Genomic DNA, 20437 nt, shown 5'->3' on the forward strand with positions numbered 1-20437 from the left:
ATAAAATTGAGGTTAAACCACTGGAGTCACATGAATTACTTCAATGATGTCTTTAATACCTTTCTGAGGCTTGAAAGTGGTAGTTGCGTAGGCTGTCAATGGAGGGACAGAAAGCTCTCAGATTTCATTAAAAATATCTTCATTTGTGTTATGGGTTTGTTCATATGGGTTTGGAAGGACATGAGGGTGAGTAACTAATGAAAGAAATTTCATTTTTGGGTGAACTAACCCTGTGACATAAAAACATACACACTTCAGCTTTAAGGCTAATGACTGTTAAAAATAAATATATGAACTAATAGTCATCTTTAGGGCTGAGCAACAAAACACCAGACAGAAGTAGTTGAACATGATACACAATGATGGAACACAACAATATACAACAAATAAATGTTTACAGCACATGACAGAAAATAAAAAGTAAAGCAATGATGAAAGAGAAACAATGCCTAATGTTGTATAAAGGTTTTATTGGTCACTTGTGTAAAGTAAAATAGTAGAATTTGATATAAATGAGATGATTCTGGGCTCAGCCCTTTTATTGAGCCCTCCTGGAGCAAATAACCAGTCCGCATTTAGAACTGAACAGCTTTTAACATTAAATTGGTCACATGGGTAAAACATTAGATAAAAACAGAGCTCAATACAACATACACTGTGCACACACTAAAAGGCAAAACCAGTAAAACTATTTGCAGTGCATGTGAACCATGTAACAATCTCTCAAAACCATTTTACAATCCAAGACTTCAACTTTGGTGAAAAATGAATATTCTGTTGCTCAATTCCAAACTTCCACTCTTCCAAAAGGTTTTCTGTCTTTTACACATCTGTGTCCAAATGAAACTGCTTTAAAAGTTTGATCTCTGCAGTTCTCCGATAACAGGAGAAATTATTGTGCTTAGACAATAACACCAAATGAATTCCTCAAAAACGGGCATCATGTTATTGTTACTTCATCATAAAAGTAATGTTCATTGCAAGACATAAAAAAGAGGCACCACAATGTCTCTTGAGTCCTTTGTTCTGATAAATCTTAATGTGCAGTTGTATATCTAAACTAGTAGTAATCATTACATCTTTATATATATAATACCAGCATAAATGTAATGAACAATCATCATTACATGACTCGGAAATTCCAGTGCTACACAACATATTTTGTTCTTCCTTTAAAACATCTCCACATAATGGGTATTTTTAAACAGTCAGAGTCATTTATGAACAAACAGCATTTACTCTGAATAGAATTACTGTAAATACAGTAAATAATTCTAGTTCACACTACAAGGAAAAGCTTTTCAATACTGTATGCAAGTTGTTTCTCAAACACATCTTTACCAACAAACTAAGGGTTTTAGTACTCTTCCATGTGATAGGCTAGAACCACAAAATAATGTTTCAATTTGTTCAATAGTGCATGTTCCAAGTCACAGTCTCCACATCTTGAAGATACAAAACGGTATTTTTAAATGTCACACAGAGAGAACAGAAAAGCAAGATACTGAACTACTTAAGTCCACAATAGACAATGAACAAGTTAATAATTCAGTCTTCTACACAGGGTAATGATTGTGAAAACAGTTTGAAAGACTAGCAGCTAGAAGAGCATTGGGGTTTTGCGGCAGCAGTTTAAATCACTAAGATACAGTATAATGCTTAAGTATATTTGAATAATAACTAAACATTCTGTGAACCTACTGCAGCTTAAACTCAAAATCAAGCTACTCAGATGGTAACAGTTTTAAGTAGCATCCTGGTGCTTCAATTCATTTATTAGTGGATTTATAGTATATTGTGATATTTAACATCAAATTAAATTAAGGAAAGGAATGATCTGTAAATAAAAAGCAATAATGATTGACACCATCAATATAGTTCATTCATCACTATTTGGCAGTATAATGCGATGTTTATATATAAATATATATTTATACTGTATATTTTTGCTCCCCATTGGGTTTGATCAACAATACTTCCATAATTAGTTATGCAATCTAAAAGATATAGACGTGTATTCACTTCTAAAAGACATAATTAGTAGTTAAAAAAGGAGAGAGTCCATTAGGTGGGTATCCAATGTAGCTTTAAGGGGCAAAAAAATAAAAGAAGAATGTTGGAAAAAACTAGCAGAAATAAATTGATTATTGCAATGCTGACCACAGCATGGTTCAGGAATCAATTTGTTAGTTTGGTCAATCGCATTCGCGATGGAACTTCATCTGTACAACTATTAATAATTATACTATATAAACACTGTGGGCCCTGTTTATGCCTTTCATATGACATCACATGATACAGAATCAAACGGTACAAAAACGTCTGAACACACAAAAATAACAAAAAAAAGAAATCAGTAGTTTCTAACAGAATCTGAGATTTTGTTCATGTGTACTGATCAAATCACTGCAATTCTACTGCAAGTTCAGAGGCATGTTGATCATTCACTTCATATACGTCACTTCATATTAAATTACATATCAAAGTAAACAGCATATAAATAAAGGTACTACAGAATATCTCCAGCAGCAATGGCTCAAATATTGGTCAAAGGCCATGATGTTAATCTTGGAAAAACAAAACTAAATGTCATGTGGAACAGATTCAAGACGAAAGTAATTGTGTTCCAGATGCAGCTTATTTCAGGATAAAAACTCTTTCTCCAGTTCAAAGACAGATAGCCGACCTGGTGTGCTCTGTATTCGACAGAGGGGAACCGTGCAGTCTCGTTTTTGACCCTCTGTGTCCATGTCCAGTAAAGAGCAGCCCATTTTGACCTCTGAGGGGAGGACCACGTCCAAGTTTTGGGCACTCTTCTCCCCAGAGTAGTGCCCGAGTGAATAGCTCTTGTTGCGACTCTTTAGAAGACCCCAGGAGTGAGATTTGCTTCTTAGAGAAAGTGGTCTGGGTCTAGATACTGGGTCCTTCTCTTGAGCCGGCTCTCTGTCAGCCTTCTTTTTTGCGGTAGTGGTAGCGGAATCAGTTGGACTGGCCTGGCAGTTGCTGCTGCCGTTAACTAAAGCAAAGAGAGTAACATGGTTAATAAACAATATTTGAAAACAAAATTTCACTGATATGGGTTGACGCAGTAATGAGCAAATCTGTATCGGCCGGTATTCAGTTTAATTTTAAATACTCATTTTCATCTGTTTTTATATTTAGATAAAATACAACGATATAAAACCATTTTAAATGGTACAAGTGAAATAGCTCACAATTTTAGAATGTACAGCATGGAAAATTTATATTGTAGATAACAGTGTTATTAAATTAGCAGTTTTATTAGATGACAGCAATGGTAAAAATAGATGCTTGTCTGCTAATATTAGATATTTTAAAGTGTATCGGTATCTGCCAATATCCAGTAATTTTACATACTTGTTTCCATCTATTTTTACATTTAAAACCATAAAACCATTTTAAAAGCTACAAGTGAATTTAGACCTCACAATATATATATATATATATTTTGTTCAGATATATAGTATGTACAGCATGAAAAATGTATATTTCAGATAACATTTAAAAATTAAGGGGTTATTAAAAGGTATATGTTTATTATATTTTCAGCTTTCTTTAGTGTGTAATGTTGCAGTTTGAACATAAAAAAAGGTCTGGAAAGTTCCAAAACACAAAGTCCACTCCAAAGGGAGTCATTATCTATATCAGTAAGCACTTTTTCTGAACTCCCTGAAACGCCTCGAATGTAGTCTTCAGTTTTCTGTCAGGATTATTTCTAATTTAAATAATTCTTGCCCAAGGCATACACACATAAAAAAAGGCGAGGCCTGGTTGAGTTGTGTTAGTAGTGTGTTGAAACTTGCAGTTATGTAAACTTGCAAATTTTTCGTGAGAAGTTCTCCTGAGCGTACAAATACTAAATTAATAATCTAAAATATCCATTTTACATTCTGTAAATAATGTTGTGCGGTCTAAATTAACGTGTAGCATTTAAAACAATCAATTTTATATTGATAATATATTTTATAAGTTTCATTTTTTAATTATTTAGACAAAATAGAAAAGATATTTAAAATTGGCCATTTATCGGTTATCAGAAATAATTCCAATATCGTGATCAACCCTTAAGAATATCAGCACATGACTCACTGGTCTGACACACAGCAGGACTGGACTTCTTTCTCCTAAGCCGAGAGCTGGATCCAGAAGTGAGATCTTGCACAGGGTTTGAGGGGAGAACTTCACTAGTGCCTGTATTCTGATGTGTCCGGGAATTGTTTGTTGGAGTCTCGTTCATTAGGTTGTGCACAGACCCCTCACAATCAGACTGCAGGAGGCACTTGGTGGAGTTGCACTCAGAAATCGATGACATGGCGAGCAGGTTTACAGGCCCAGCGGTAACCTCGTCCTTGCGTGAACGGCCACCAGGGGGGCTGGTGCTGCGGCGGAAGCGAGTAGCACGCTGAAACAGGCCCTCTCGTTTCTTCTTCTCCTCACGTGGCTCCGGTTCCTCATTGGTAGCACCCTTGCAGACCTCTCGCAGGTCAAAGCCAAATGCGACAGATGCCAGGATGGAGGCACAGCCATAGAGAACAGAGTCTGTGCGCCGGCATGTGGTGCTGCGCTTAAGGCTGTTGGTGGGTGTGTGCTGAGGTGTGGTGCTGGTGGAACTTGTGGATGTTGTTGGATCGTCCTGGCTCTCACCTCCACCAGCCGGCCCCTGGCTCTCCCCCTGTTCATCTTTCCACAGAGGTAGATCGATATACACCTGGTTGGGGAACTTGAGTTGCTTTGGTTTGTTGTCAGATCCATCAGCAGAGCATACTTCATCTTTACTGGTTCCTGGGGGGAAAAAAAGACAAGTATAACTACAGATGTTAGGTTAGAGACTATGTTATGTGACTCATGATCTTTGCTCCCTTTCCTCACCAGAAAACTTTGATTGAAGATATTATGTAACTTCTGAAATCACATAGCCATATAGAGAAACTTTCTTTAACAGAAGATGACAGTTGCAATACATGCTCACTATCCTCAGCAGATCATATTCATACATTTTTACACGTCCTAAATTTTATTCATTTTGGTCATCTTTTTTGATACATTGTCAAAGGGCCTTAATATTTCTTTGCACTTATTATGTTATTGCTTTTGCTTCATTGGTAGCCAGAAGCCAAATAATACTACATTGGATATTTTCACGCCCCTCTCTAATTTTTCTTGGTTGAAAGTCCTAATGTCCTTTCTATATTTGGAAAACATTAAACAGATAATTAGGGATTCTGGGATAAGTAGGGAGGTTCTGGTTATTTGCATAGTTTGATTAATCTAACTTTATGGATGTTAAAAATAAAGTAGGTTGTGATGATGTTTGCCATGTATATAATGTCAATTAAGAATCTGCCTAAAAAAATATCGGTTTCAACTTTCTACAAAGTAGCACGACTGTTTTCAACATGGACAATTATAAGAAATGTTTCCTGAGCACCAAATAAGTATATTAGAATGATTTCTGAAGGATGGCTAGTAATGGAAGTAATGGCTGCTGAAGATTCACATTATTTATTCACAGGAATAAATTACATTTCAAAACACTTAATACATAATGTATTTTTTGATAACCTCAATAAAAGATGCTAAAAGAAGAATGCAGTGAACAAGCAATAAAACTTTAGATTCTGAACTGTGCAGACAGTGATTAATGTCATGTCAAGAAAGTGGTTTCAGGGAACTTGTTCTTTGTTACCTGATTTAAGGATACAACAAAGAGCGATGAAAACTGAGTACATGGAAAAAGTAAATGGAAGATGAGCTTTCTTTACATACCCTGCTCTGCAAATAATGCAGCCAATGGAACAGATTTCTGGGATTTCATAAGACTAGTGGACCAAGGACTGCTTCCATCTGAGAGAGGTCGAACTCTGAAGACAAAATGACAGTGGCACCCACAATTAATAACTCATGAGAACACACTAAAGTATGCATACTAAAGCAACTACATGCATTTGTTGAATAATTAAAATGTAACAAATGGTGCTTAAAGATAATATTTTTTATCTAGGCTTTAAGAAAAGGAACACACAAAAATAAACACTGTTCCAACCTTTCAGCACAATTTCCTCTTTCCTTCGTCTGCACAGAGCTCGGCCCCCATGTGCGGCCCTTCTTCTTGAACCCTTTCTTAACATCTTCAAACTCCTCAGGTTTGTAATTGGTGCTTCGACCCCATGTTCTGTTGCTCTCGTCCAGGGTCACTAGAGATGAAGATGCATAGAATTTGAAACAGAATTGCTAATACCAATGGAAATGTTCTTCAACTGAGTCCCAATATCTGCCACACCACAGACTGAGATTCAATCTATTAGTCCTTCACAGCAGAACAGAAACAGCGCTTTTAGACAATTAAGGCAACCTCCACCACCCAGCAAAACAAGTGTTAGATCATTACAATCATTCTCGAAAACAGTTAATGGAGCTTCAGGAAGAACATCGTGAGAACATTAGCTTTAAATCTTTTTGGATTTTATACACTGAAAAGTGTTACTGTTGATGCAATCATCAGATCGAGTTTGGCAGCACCAGCTCAAGGTCTACAATAATGTCCTTGATTCCCAAAGCAAAATCATTACAAACAATTAAAACTTCATCAAGCAATGCATTAAGACAACCTTTTGTAACCTAAAGGCATCAAAACAAAAAGAGATGTTGTGAAGTAAGAGCCATAGTGATCAGCAATCACACCAACACACAGTTAGATGGGGCGGCTTTGTCTCACAGGACCACAGTGTCCTTGCCTTTCTTCCTAAACCCGCTATGTGGTTTACACTCGCTTGAGATATCCACATCCTGGTGATACACAAACATACTGCTCCTTTGGCTAGTCTCACCTGGGTGGCTCACTGATGGGAAAAAAATAAGTTATAAATGTGTGACAAACACAGGATTCAGCAACCACTGGCAATGACCTGGATGCCACTTTTGTGTCACACTGAGCTACTCACAAATGGATTGAATAGTGTGATTGCCCTTGGTACATAATGTTTTTACTGTATTGAAACGGGCAAAACAATTAAACAGGAATGATATGCGCTAGTCCTGATATTAGCTAATAACAATGGAATGGAAAGACAATGGGTCTGTTATTTCAGATCCTTGTTTAAGTACTTTAAGATAATTTCTTATAATTGGAAGATAGATGGTGGAAATTCCCTTTAAAATAAATATGATAATATTTAAACTTCTAAACCTACTTGGAAACAAAAATATGTCTTATGTTTAAAAAACTTTTTACCAAAAATCTCAAAAATATTGGAAAGGTGTGGTAAATTGTAAAATAACAATGTGGCAGATGCAGTACGGATGTGTAAGAGAGCGGGCACTTACACTGAATGGCTCGGAGGCGAGGGATCAGTGTAGGGCTGCTGGGAGGGCTGGAGTTAGTGCTATTGAGGCTTCTCCTCTTGTCCATAGTTGGAGAGGCCTGAACTGTGATTTTATGCTGAAAATCTGATGAACAAATAAGGTTACCCATAAGTAATATTTATTAAGAACACTTGAAACATTACTACGTTTTACAATAACATTTTGCACATCAACCTTCTTTACAACTGAAATACTACAAGAAAAAAAATTCTGTTAACAGTAATAAGAAACAATTTACTGAGATTAATTAATGTGACAACAAATTCATATATAAATTAATAAGATAGTACGGCTCTAACCTGAGGGTAAGCTGATGCGGTTGCCATCTTTGAGCTTGAGGCGGCTGCGTTTGAACTTTCCCTTCCGTTTCTTAACATTGGGCTTGTCCTTGTTGAGTTGGAATATGAGGATGTTGAGTTCACGCTCAAGCACATTAATTTCCCGTTCGGCCAGCTGCTGTTCTCTCCTCTTCAACAGCTCTTCATGAGACTTCTGTTGAAGGGCTGCTCGCGTCAGTTCCTCCTCACGAGAACGAAGCTCCTGTTGGTGTCAAGAACATTTGTGATCAAGCACATTTTGCAAGGAATCTATCATTGGAAGAGTTTATCTAAAAACTACATGATGGTGAGTGAATGATGACCGAATTACATTTTTGAATGAACTATTCCTTCAAACTATGGCCAAACAATGACCAAATAAATATAAATATTTTTATATACCGAATTACTGCCCAAGGAAGCAAAATCGGATAGTTCTCATGCTTATGAAACAACTCTTTGTCTATGAGCAAAAAATACATCACTGGTATGAATGGCAGTTTCACTTCCTTTGGCCTTGGAGAACAGAGCTCAGATTCCTCTCTACCTTGAACTGCTCAATTCAGATCAGCCTTCTTTTCTTGTTTCTACCCTTGAGCACCATAAACAACAATAATACTAGACCTTTGAGTGAGTTATCCACAAAACAGCAGCACCATTTATAAGCTAGTAAATAAAAAAAAATCTAATTTCACTTCTGCTCTGGCTTACACTTCAATCTTAATACTGTGAATATGGTAATGGAAATCCTGCCTTTTGGTTAAAAGAATAAATCATCTTTGTGATAGAGTTAGTTTACTCATTCTCTATATCTCTTGAACAGAATAATCCACATGTATAAAACATGCAGACACAATTGTTAAGCATTAATCAAAACCGTTTTCCGCCCACATGGAGTAAAGCCGTTTGGCCTAATCTCTTATGAATAAGTTCTGTAAGACGCTTTGGGGCACTCTGCCAAGAAACACACTTGGGCAGATGATTTAGACAATTAATTAATGAATTAAAAATTTGTTTATTTACAATCGAGTAAAAGTTCACTTGGTGCATCACTTAACAAGGAAGATATTTGTGTGACAGGACTGTTCCTAAAGGAGTGGAAAAATTCACTGATCAAGAATGACTTGCATGTGAAACACAATGTCAGGATTTCTACATGAAGTTTTAGCTGACTTGCAGGAAAAGGCATTCTTGATCAACCAATGGCAAACCCTTTCCAACATAACAAGCTGCTAAGATCGGAAGCAGCTTATCATATTAACTTCACTGAACACTTAAGGCCATTTCATTGCTAACAGCTAGCTTTGTTAAGAGGATCAGTAACCAAATACAGCTAACCTAATAAAAACTGAACCATATTTGATACGAAAACAATATAGGCCCACTGTCTCATAACAAAACAAATCAAAACTATAGGTAAAACAAGCTCAGAAATGAAAGAGAGTCTAAATATTTTATCAACAGACCTTTTCTTTAGTGCGTAGCTCATCAAACATTTCCTGGATCTCCACTCTCCAGTCCTCCTGCATTGAATGGAAGGAGTCCTGCGGCATGGTGGCCATCACAGCTTCTTCTATGGCAGTCAGCTGCTCCAAAATGGAAGCAAAGGACGGACGGATATGGGGATCCTGCTCCCAGCATTCTATGAACAAAAAATATGTTGGAACTCTTGTAGGTCATCATTACAATGGCCATGTGTTTTAATTCACTGCAGATTGCAGTGGGACTGGTTTATACTTAAACCCCATTCCTATAGCCTACCATTCATTTCAATGAGTTTGCATAAAGTTAAACATTTCTCACAATGGTCACTGGAAATTGCAAAGTTAAATCGGAGTGAGATCTGTGTCAATAGAGCTCACATTCCTCGAGTGCAGTCAAGACAGGACAGATAATTCACTCTTCTATATGATTGGTCTGTAAACACATACATGTATTATAATAAAATACTGCTTGTAAATTCATACATTGATCGTTTTTATTGATTATCCAACTTATTTTAACATAGTGGACGTGGCCATTTGTAACTTGAATGTGTTACCATAGCTTTACCATCAATACACATAATCTGTGATTGCCTTTTTTAAAGATATATCCAGATGTGACAGCACTAGGAATGCCCATGAGCAACTTGAGGTATGGAGACAAGCCACATGCAGTGACAAAGTCGCTGACGGTGTGAATGGGGCATCAGTGCCAAAATGTCAAAAATTTCATGGAGTGTTGATAACATATAGTGATGGGATAAACAATGAGTAATATCAGTAAACCACTAGCAGACCTACCCTCCATGAGCTTGGCAAAAGGCTCGGGGCAGGTAGATGGAATAGGAAGGGTTAATTTGTTGACAGCAACTCCATAGGCAACTGCCAATCCGTCAATGCCACGGTAAGGAACCTCTCCAGTCAGTAATTCCCAAAGGAGGACTCCATAACTGGACAGAGAACAGAACACAGGGAAGTGTCAGTGTGGTATGGGTTGGTACTAATCACACCAATTGGCTGAAAGAATAGTGCTTATGTATAATATTAACCAGGCAGGCAACTTTGGGGCCCTCTGTACTTTTTCCCTAATCAAAGGATGTACACTGATTGCACTTTTAAATTATTAAATTACGTGTGTATACATAAAGCATCTCAGATGCAAATCCTAATGGATCCCAAAGCAACATTGTATGATCGCTAAATAACATTACTTCTCCTCTTAACCTCAAAGAAAAGCAAAGAAAGGAAAAGACAATGTTCTAGCCATGTTAGGAAAGAAAGAAGGTAGAAGTGAAACCAATCATGTGTCTATAAAATAAATAAAATATAAAAAAAGACGAGACTTCACATTTAGCTTTCACAAACAAGGTAAAAGGGCAGTTGGAACACCACCAAATGCTGTACTGATTGAAACTGACCCAAAGATTCTGTGAACCTAAAATCTAAATCAAACACTAGGCATTACATTTAAGCTCTGTTCTAAAACTTAGGCCCTGTTTACACCTGGTATTATGATGCGTTTTGGTCGACCAGATCACAAGTGGATGATGCTAAATACAGGTATAAACGGGGTCTAAAACGTTTTGAGCTTGTCTACTTTCGACCACATCCAGAGATAGTTGAAAATGCATTCGACCGGATTGCTTTCGTAGTGTAAACGCTCATGTGTTTGAATGTGTTCGAACAGTCACAAAAGACCACCTACTCTCTGCCTACTGACTTAATGCGTAAATATTACGGGAAGAGCGCTAGCCAGAGGGGATTTAACTTTGTCGCTGAAGACCCAGGTTTGGTTTGAAGACGAAAAATGTACCAAGCACAATGTTCTCTCACCATTCCTGATTTCTAACATGCACTCATAGCTTTCAGTGTTGCGGCTATCAGCACAGAATGTATGTGTCTCCCTCATCTACTTGTGATCTGATCGACCAAAATGGATCTTAATACCAGGTGTAAACGGCCCTAGTGAGCTTCCTTGCAGTGCAGTCTATCGCCTACATATAGAGCAGCATCCAAACTGAAACTGATTCTCTTAAGTGACTGATTTGGAACACTTCCAATAGCATTTGGAGTTTGCAAGCTACAGACACAATATTCTAATGCATTACACATATATTCAGTCTGAATTATATTAAACTATGTTGTATCCATGAACGACACGTTACACTGACTTAGAATTTGGCCAAAATGATGCGTCATAGAAGTATAATTATGCCTTTTGGAAAAGCTTAAAATGATGCCCAAGCAATTGTGTCTAACCTCAAGTAACCAATTCAGTTTAATAACAGGCTTTGATCCAAACATTGCAATTAACTTAAAATAACAGCTTACCTCCAGACATCACTCCCTTTAGAAAACAGAGAGGACTTGATGACCTCAGGAGCCATCCAGGAATAAGTGCCAGCAGCACTCATTTTGGTCGTTTTGTGCCACTCACGAGCAAGGCCAAAGTCAGTGATCTTCAGGATTTTTCGACCAATGTCATCATTCTCAATTTTTTCAAGTAATAAAACTAAAAAAAGAACAGAGACAGGAGAAATGTTTTAGATATTTGTACTAAATTACTTTTGAGTCAATGGTTAAAAGTCTGCAGTATTTTCAAGATTAATTAGACAAATTGAGCTATTTTAAAGTATGATGGGAATGTTTTCAACGCGTGAGCCTTTGCATTTGAGCATTTATGTCAATGAATAACAATACAGGAATGCTAAGAGGGTAATCATATTTCCATGCTTTTATCATGAAGTGGAATCTTCAAGAACACAGGTCTACATGAAGAACTCAGAGCGACATACAAGTCGCTCTAGTTTACAATACAGCCTCGTACCGAATGACAAACAACATGAGAATATAGGCCAGTTGTCTTTGAAGTCCGGAACATCCTGAGGTCAGGAGTAGTATTTCTCACCGGTTCTGTCCTAGGCAATATTCCAACTTGAGACCTTTATCAACATCAGTATGTAATAAATAGGGAGGCCCTCAGTTGATAACTACATGTCTGATTAATCTGACCTTGACTCCCTTCCCATTATCATGATCTGAGGGTGTAACTAAGTAGTGTTATTTGTGGACACATTTCATTAAACACTTAACTTTCCCAGGCTTCATCCAGCATACATTGGAGATTACTGGCCTTGACTACACTCCCAGTTTATGCAGATGTTACAATTTAAGACATTTAGTATAACTGTAACATTTTCATTCGTTCAGTACAAGAATAGTGCACCAGAAATCATCAGTTTTATTTATTAAAGCAACAAGCCAGAGAAAGATAAAACTATCAGTTCCATAATGAGGATTTAGATCCTTTACTCTTGTCTTAAAGGGTTAGTTCACCCAAAAATGAAAATTACCCCATGATTTACTAACCCTCAGTTAGTCTGAAAGAAGAATTTCATATACACCTAGGATGACTTGAGGATGAGTAAATCATGGGGTAAATTAAATTTTTGGGTGAATTATCCCTTTAGTTTCTTTTAAACCCATAAACATGCTGGACACTGGGAATAAAAAGAACCAGACTGTTTTACATGTGAACTTTTATAAGTCTCTTTTTAAGATAAAAGGCTTGCATGTTAGCAAGGTCTCAGGTAAAATTGTCGACAAAACTATCATTTTGAGACAAACATGAAGATTGGAATTCCATTTCGAACAGGTTGCACCTGTTTGATGCTTTCAGGTTAATCTCAGCTGTTGGTTTCTAGCCCTTTAAGGTTTCCTTTCCATTAAGTAACAACACAACACCAAACAACAGTTTAAGTATAATGAAATAATAGACAATTTTACATACCTATTATATAATCAGTTTTAATATTGGATACATTTTAGCAAACCAAAAAGCCAAGTTGGATATGAATGTGGTCTTATTACTAAAGAAAAATCCACTTTTCTGACAAAGATGTTCTGGTCACATGTGAACCTGAAATATAAAATAAATTAACTTCTAAACTAATAGTACTTTGCTACAGTCTAGCTCTCATTCATTCCCACTTTTGTAACATGTCTTTTCTTGGCTCAGATTTCTATGGTGTCCATTTTATGGAGCAGAAAATCACCTTTAGATCATGAGACAATAACCTGTTTGCCACGGTCCTCTATCTCTCCAAAAAGGCCATTGGGTCTCATTCACTGAGCATGCGTACGCACAACATTTTGTGTGTGAAATCCACATACAAACGTTTTCACAAACAAATCATGATTCACCAAAAACTCAATACAGGAACTTACAGGAACACAGGTCTGTGTAAAAGTTGTTTGAACTGGTTTTGAGAATGACATACTTGGCATTGCTCGAGGAGTGCAATATGTTTGATGAGAGTGACGAAAGGCTGTAAAGGAAAGGTTGTGCGGAAAGCCCTTATATGGAGATGGTTTGGATGTGGTTTGGACACGGCCACTCATTTATAATAAATATTTCAAATTCAATAACATTAGAACGAGATTAAGAACAAATTCATGTGCGTATGAACATGTTGTGAATTAGGTGGAGATCTGTTGTGAGAAATTCTGCTGTGCGTATACAAAATCCATGTAATTATTAGTGAACAAGACCCATTATTCTCTACACTGTCAGTCAGAGTGTGTGTGTGTGTGTGTGTGTGTGTGTGTGTGTGTGTGTGTGTGTGTGAGTGAGTGAGTGAGTGAGTGAGTGAGTGAGTGAGTGAGTGAGTGAGTGAGTGAGAGAGAGAGAGAGAGAGAAAGAGAAAGAGAGAGAGTATTTTGGAGAGCACACATGCTTGAGATTCCTTAACATTACACTTCATGTGCCTGAAATTGCAAAACTGAGTTTTGAAGTGTGGCACAGTGCCGAGTTTCACAGGGACTGCTGGCAACAGTTCTGCAATATTCTTTACCCCCAATCAGGGGAAGCTCCCCATCTTGGAGAGAAAACAGCAGCCATTGAGGAGATTAAAAATAATGAAAATAAGCCTTTCAGGCCCAGGAGTCGGGGCATTCTCGGGTTGGCAGTCACCTAGCAACCAGTGCTTGACCATTCCATTGTGCAAACTTATGTTAAGCTTTTGCCCCCTCGTTAGCGACATTCCTTTGAGTGAGGTATTAAAAGATTAGGGCACAAAAACATCATTTCACTCACTATTTGCTATATCTTAAAGATAATCATTGATCAGATAAGCAAGACTGGGCCAAAGCAAATCTTATTTCATTTCTTATTTTTGAGAGAGAGTATTTGACTTTGCTGTTTGTGCCTCCCTAAAAATGTACCCTCCACCTTTAACCTGCTAAACAATGTACCGCCACAACCTGAATGGGTAAGGAGTCCCCCTCAAAAACACAGCAGAAAGGGTCTGGCTCATGATGGGTTGCTGTTCTGCACTGAGCAAACACACGTTATTTTTTCAATTAAGGTCAGCAAGCTTCCAATGTTGTTTGTCACAATCCTGTGGAGAGATGAACAAACTGAGTTGCGTTAACAGTAGCACTGCCATGCTGAACGGGGGCAGGGTGCCACATTGCGTCTATTGTTGATAGTGGAATGCCGTCTATTTTATTGCTCTAGAAATACTCTGCTAATTTAACAAAAGGTAGAATGCTATAGAGAATGACAATGCGTTTGCAGACAGAAATCATCTACACTACCGTTCAGTACTATTTTTTCTAAAGCAATTAATTTATTCAGCATTAATTTGATCCAAAGGGACAGTAAAAACAACAATGCTGCAAAAAAATATTTGAAATTTATATTTCAAATAAATGCTGTAGGTTTGAACTTTCCATTCATCAAAGAATACTGAAAAAAAAAAAAAACGTATCATGGTTTCCAAAAAATGTTTAAACAGCTCAACTGTTATGCATCAGCATAATATAATGATTCCTGAAGGATCATGTGATGCTGAAAACTGGAGTAATGATACTGAAAATACAGCTTTGCCATCACAAGAATAAATTACACTTTAAATTATTACAAATGAATCATTATTTTATATAATATCTAACAATAATACTGTTTTTACTGTACTTTTGATCAAATAAATGCAGCCTTAGTGAGCAAAAGTGACTTTTTTAAACATTAAAACCCCCAAACTTTTGAATGGTAGTGTAGCTATTAGAAACAGCTTGTTAATAAATGAATGGAATTAAGAGAGCCGCTGAATGGATTTACATTATCATGGTACCAAGCTGATCAAATCTCTGCAGCACTAAGACTGTATTTGAGTTACATATTTTTTGTGAGGATTAATCAGAAAGCTAAACTATTCTGTTAACAAGTTACTTAACTTCTGAAAGCAATATCTGAAATGTCTCTTTTAGGTATTAAGCATACCTGAGGCAGATAAGTGTAAGGGTCTTTCCCAACTTAATATATGACTGAGAAACATGATAGCACAATCTCTAGTCATGCAGTGTCCCCTGTAGCTATAGTAATGTTTTAGAGAAAAAAAAAAACATTTGCATGAAAGAAACTCTTTCCATAAACGTCTGTAATACGTGGTGAAGGGCAATTAATTTTTTTTTTTTTAAAAACACTACACCATTTCAAATGGTCTAATAATTGTTCCTTGGCAGCACTGAAACAATACAACAAAATAATACAGTGTATGTGAAATAGACTTTATAACACCAATTATTTAATCATAAAAAACATTTATATACAGACTTAGTGCTTCTTTATGCAGACGTTTTTTCAGACCAGAGTTTTCTGAACCTTGTTAGCAGATAGCCAGTTTCTCAAGGACACCAGCTGTTCAAACTCTAACCTCTTAACTTCACAACCTGCCTATGGTCACACTCATTCAGAAACCATCATTCCCACAGCTCTTTTGAAAGGTTTGAAGATAGCCAGTGTTTTTTTTTTACTTGTTGGCTGTGTAACTCTAGACTCAAGACTCTGCTGAAGCACATGACTCAAAATCCACTGTTGAAATGCAGGTGCAGTTTTCAAATAGCCTGCTCTTTAGTCCGGGACAACTGGGGTATGGAGAAAAAAATGCAACCTTAAATATCTCTTGATGACTGAAGGGCCGTCAACATTTACAAATGTAATTTTATCTTAGTTTAGTAGTCAAGCATTTTCACCCAGATGTACACATTGTGGTTTAACCACAGATTATTTTATACTTGGTGCATTTTCAAGAAAAAAAATTACATTTGCATTTATTCATTTAGCAGATGCTTTTATCCAGTAACTTCTTATAAATGAGAAATACAACAAAGGATTCATCTTAACCCTATGATGCCTACTGTATTATATTTGATACACAAAGGCCTCTATTTTTAAATCGTCAACATGATCAAAACTTTTCAGTTGTAACAGACTTCTGTCATCTGATTGATAATTTATACATTTTTAGCAAGTAAAAGGCCTTTTAGTATAATTGTAAAAATGTCCACCTTCATGTCCTGGTACACATGCCTTTTTGCTGTGAACTCTTTAATGATTTTTATAGTAAACAAACATAAGAATAACTTTTATATTGTTAGTAATATGTCAAGATGAACACTTACTGGACTGAACTAGCTTAGCTTTACTTGATTATCCATACATATTTTTTTTGTGTGGAAAATCATATTAAAATGTAAGTATCAAATATGATACATCAGGCTTTTAAGGAATGTTTATTTATACATATCTATTCTCATCTATTGTCATCATTCTATTGCATAACATTATAGGTTACAGGTAATAATAAATACTGAGCTTCTTTGATCATAAAACTAAGCATTTACAATATCATCTCACTAAGATATTTTATTGAGATATAGATTGACAAGGGATATTTATAAGCATTTTAAATATTCTGCTATACTATTAGAATGATTTCATTGATTTACATTACAAACCATCATCTTTCATCTTGTTAGACATGAATAACCTTTCTTCAAACAGTTCAATAAACTGTTTCATTACAAAAAAATCATATGTCAGGCTTTACAGGATTAATGATATGAGAAATGCTGGCAATGTTTCAAACGCTATCTAGAATAGTACAGGCAAGAACAGGAAGGAAATGTATGCTTTCCATACGTTTTTGTGTGTGTGTGTGTGCGTGTGTGTAAATTAAGCATTCAAAGTTTTGCAGTCAATGTTGTACTCAGACATAAACTAATGCTGAAGTTGCTAGAAGGACTTGGAAGGATCCAGTGTCTTAAACATTAACTACAAAGGCTCTATTCAAATCTTAGGGCATCCATCAATTTTATAGCTTTTCTTCTAGGGTTAGATTTCACTAGCTAGTGGCTTCCTTTGAGAAGCATATTGCTTTTAGAGAGAAGATACAGCTCCTATGGCTTCATATATAGGCAACATTAAATACTGTTAGACTGGTGATGATGACCTAGGTTATATGGTCTTTCAAGAGCACGTGGTGTTCTGTTCCCATCCTTTCAGGTACAAACAGAGGCATATGGGAAAGGTTGATGTGCTAATGATAAAGCTTTGTAAAGGAGGGTGGGGATTAATAATTAACGTGCTAATTGCGAAAGGAAATACCAATGTGACAACCAAGTGTGCGTTTCTACAGTAGAGCAAATACCAGCAAATCTTGGTCAAGATAAGGAGGCATTAATGAGTGTGTGGTGATTATCTTACTGTTGCTGGACTTCAGGTCTCGATGAATAATGGGAACCACGGCCTCCTCGTGGAGATAGTGCATGCCTCTGGCGATCTGGACGGCCCAGTTCACGAGGATATGAGGGGGGATCCTCCTGCTCGTCAAGGCGCGGTTCAGAGTCCCTCCTCGGGCATATTCCATGACAAGACACAGGTTGGGCTCGTCCAAACACACCCCCTCCAATTTGATAATGTTGGGATGTTGAAGCATCGAGAAAAGTTTGGCTTCTTGCTTAACACTGTCTGCAGTAGCTGTAATGTCCTCGTCGGGGTCCTGTCGAGCTGCCTTCACCGCGACCTCCTGGTCCTTCCAGGCCCCCCGGTAGACTTTGCCAAACCCTCCGACGCCGATGATTTCTTGTAGAACGAGTTCAGAAAAAGGTATCCGAACAGGGGCGGGCGGGTCACTCTCGCGAGCCCCTACCGCTCTGTAAATAGCTGGTTGGTAGGTAACATAATTAGATGGGAAGATGCCCACGCGATGGTTAATTTTTCCAGTCCACCAGCCTTCGTCTCCCGAGATGGCAGCGTCCTTAGACAGGACCTCCACCACGTCTCCTCGCCGCAGGCTGAGCTCGTCCTCCCCGCTGGCCTCGTAGTCAAACACCGCCGTCCAGAGCGAGCGGGGACACACGGGGGCAGAGTGAGCCCAAGCCCTCGAGTTGGAGGACTCCGTCCAGACATGGTCTTGGAGGCTCAGGCGCCCCTCACCGTTTGGGAAAACGGCCTGGGGAACATCCATGTCTCGGTGCCTGCAGGAGCACCATAGGGTGCCGTGATGTCAAATCAAAGTAAACTAGTCCAGTAGTCGTATTTCCCCAATGACACACACACGCACGCACGCACAAAAAGTGCCTAACAAACCCAACCAGGTCACGTTATACCATTAATGGAGAGTGGGTCAGGTCAAGTCCGGCTTAATAGAGGTTAAGAGACGCATTGCTTTGTTTCCACGTAAGCCAGCTAAATTAACCAATCTGGGAATGAGAAATGTCTCTGAAGCACGGACATCAGCTATAGCCTAAACACTTGCTTCACGAACTTTTTTGTTTACATTATAGAGTAAAAACTACATTATCAGCCTGTCGATTCATGCGTCACTAAAAGCACAAATACAAGTAAAACAACATACCTAACCAGGAAAGTAGATAGAGTTTTCAAGCCGTGAGGCTACAGGTGCAAAGTACCTGCTCATCCTAGACGAATGAATCAAGCAATACACACGATTATTTCACTACCCAAAATAAGTTACTTATTAACTTACGTGTCTACTTGTACAAAACCCCCTCGTAGCCATTATCTGGCTGGTTAAAACACATTGCACGAGCAGGCTAAATAGCTGTGCTAACGCGTTAGCTTTATCTCTCTCTCTCTTCGAAGTTCACAAACTAGTAACCGCGGCTCCCAAAAATTCTTCCGTCGCCAAGTACAAGTCGCGCGCGCACAGCAGTAAGCGTTTCCTCAGGCTCCCGAGCACTTCAGTCGTCCGCCAGCTTTCCAAAAATTGATGGCTTTTTCCCTCTCCTGTGGATCTAAATAGTTTTTCTGAGCTAGGAAAACTTTGTTCGGTCAGTTTATGTGTGCACCGCCATCACTTCTCCGCTTCTCCGACACAACTGACCCTAGAGGAGGAGAGAAGGAAAAGGTGGAAATCGATTGGTCAGAGGAGTTCACGTGACACTATGCGTGAGCGCAAAACAAGTGGGAGCTGCGAACCTTTCTCTTTTTTTCAATCTGCGATGTAATGGTACTTCTCAAGATTTGCTTTAGCCTACCATACAGTTTATAACATGCAGCTTAAATAGGCTATATAAGATATAAAGACTGAGTGGCCGTGTTAAACAATTCAGAATTGTTTATAGACCTACTCCTGTAATGATACTTATCAGATGATTTAAACTGAGTAATAAACAAACATAGCCTACATAAAATTCCAATAGCTTAAAGCACATAGGAAATCCTTAAATATCATAGGCTAATGAGATATAAAGAGTAGGCCTATAACTTTTATGTTATATTAATTCATTGACAATTAGAAAGGGAAAACGTAGGCTAGCCTATCTCTATACAATTTTTACATTAAACTCATAAACACGCATTTGGGTCAGTGAAGAACCTTTAAAATCCATGAAACCTTTCCATTGCACAAAAGATTCTTTAAAGTAGAAAAAACGTTCTTTAGATTATTAAAATGTTCTTCACACTAACAAAAAAGACAGTCGTGGCCAAACTATTGTGAGCCATGATGTTTATATATATATATATATATATATATATATATATTAGTGCTGTCAAATCGATTAATCGTAATTAACTGCATCTAACATAAACGTTTTTGTTTACATATGTGTGAATATATTATTATTTTTATATAGATGATATATATGTCAGACTGTGTGTGTATATATATAATGTAGCCTACATACACACACACACACACACACACACACACATTGTATATAGCTCCATATAAAAAAAAAAAAAAACAATACTGCAGGCCCTAAAATGTGTAGCCTACATTTAAGCCAGGTTGAAAAAGTGCTGTTGATGCTGGTTGTGTGTTAAAACATTTTTAATTTTTAACTTATTGTACATAATCAATATTTTAAACATTTTAGCTAGACCCACTTGAAGTTTTCTGCTATTTATGTAAGTTAAAGATGCTGTCCCGCTTCCCTGGCTCC

The 20437-nt window shown here is 37.4% G+C and overlaps 1 protein-coding gene across 2 annotated transcripts; it reads right to left on the minus strand.

Annotated features, from left to right (window-relative positions):
- Positions 1-456: 456 nt before the first annotated feature.
- map3k21 (mitogen-activated protein kinase kinase kinase 21) lies at positions 457-19435 on the minus strand. 2 transcript variants are annotated; one of them, XM_084094015.1, is made up of 11 exons: positions 17733-19435; positions 11516-11696; positions 9986-10134; positions 9167-9342; positions 7683-7923; positions 7345-7467; positions 6756-6860; positions 6065-6215; positions 5788-5882; positions 4111-4803; positions 457-3016 (listed from the first exon to the last, which is right to left on the minus strand). In XM_084094015.1, exons 1-11 carry the CDS (start codon positions 18493-18495, stop codon positions 2643-2645), a joined length of 3051 nt encoding a protein of 1016 aa, XP_083950141.1. In that variant the 5' UTR covers positions 18496-19435; the 3' UTR covers positions 457-2642. The 2 variants fall into 2 exon arrangements, with proteins under 2 accessions (XP_083950141.1, XP_083950142.1); XM_084094016.1 differs by lacking the exon at positions 6756-6860 and having other exon boundaries at positions 17733-19433.
- Between the last annotated feature and the right edge of the window lie 1002 nt (positions 19436-20437).

The sequence above is a fragment of the Abramis brama genome, assembly GCF_963993115.1.
Source record: "Abramis brama genome assembly, chromosome: 19".
Lineage (NCBI taxonomy): Eukaryota > Metazoa > Chordata > Actinopteri > Cypriniformes > Leuciscidae > Abramis > Abramis brama.

Excerpts from the sequence above, each read along its gene's own strand:
- map3k21 (XM_084094015.1), bottom strand. The coding sequence starts at position 18,495 with ATGGATGTTCCCCAGGCCGTTTTCCCAAACGGTGAGGGGCGCCTGAGC. Across the intron at positions 7,924-9,166 it reads AGCTACGCACTAAAGAAAAG|GAGCTTCGTTCTCGTGAGGA; the intron begins GTCTGTTGATAA and ends TGACACCAACAG. Across the intron at positions 5,883-6,064 it reads AGAGGAAATTGTGCTGAAAG|AGTTCGACCTCTCTCAGATG; the intron begins GTTGGAACAGTG and ends TTTTGTCTTCAG.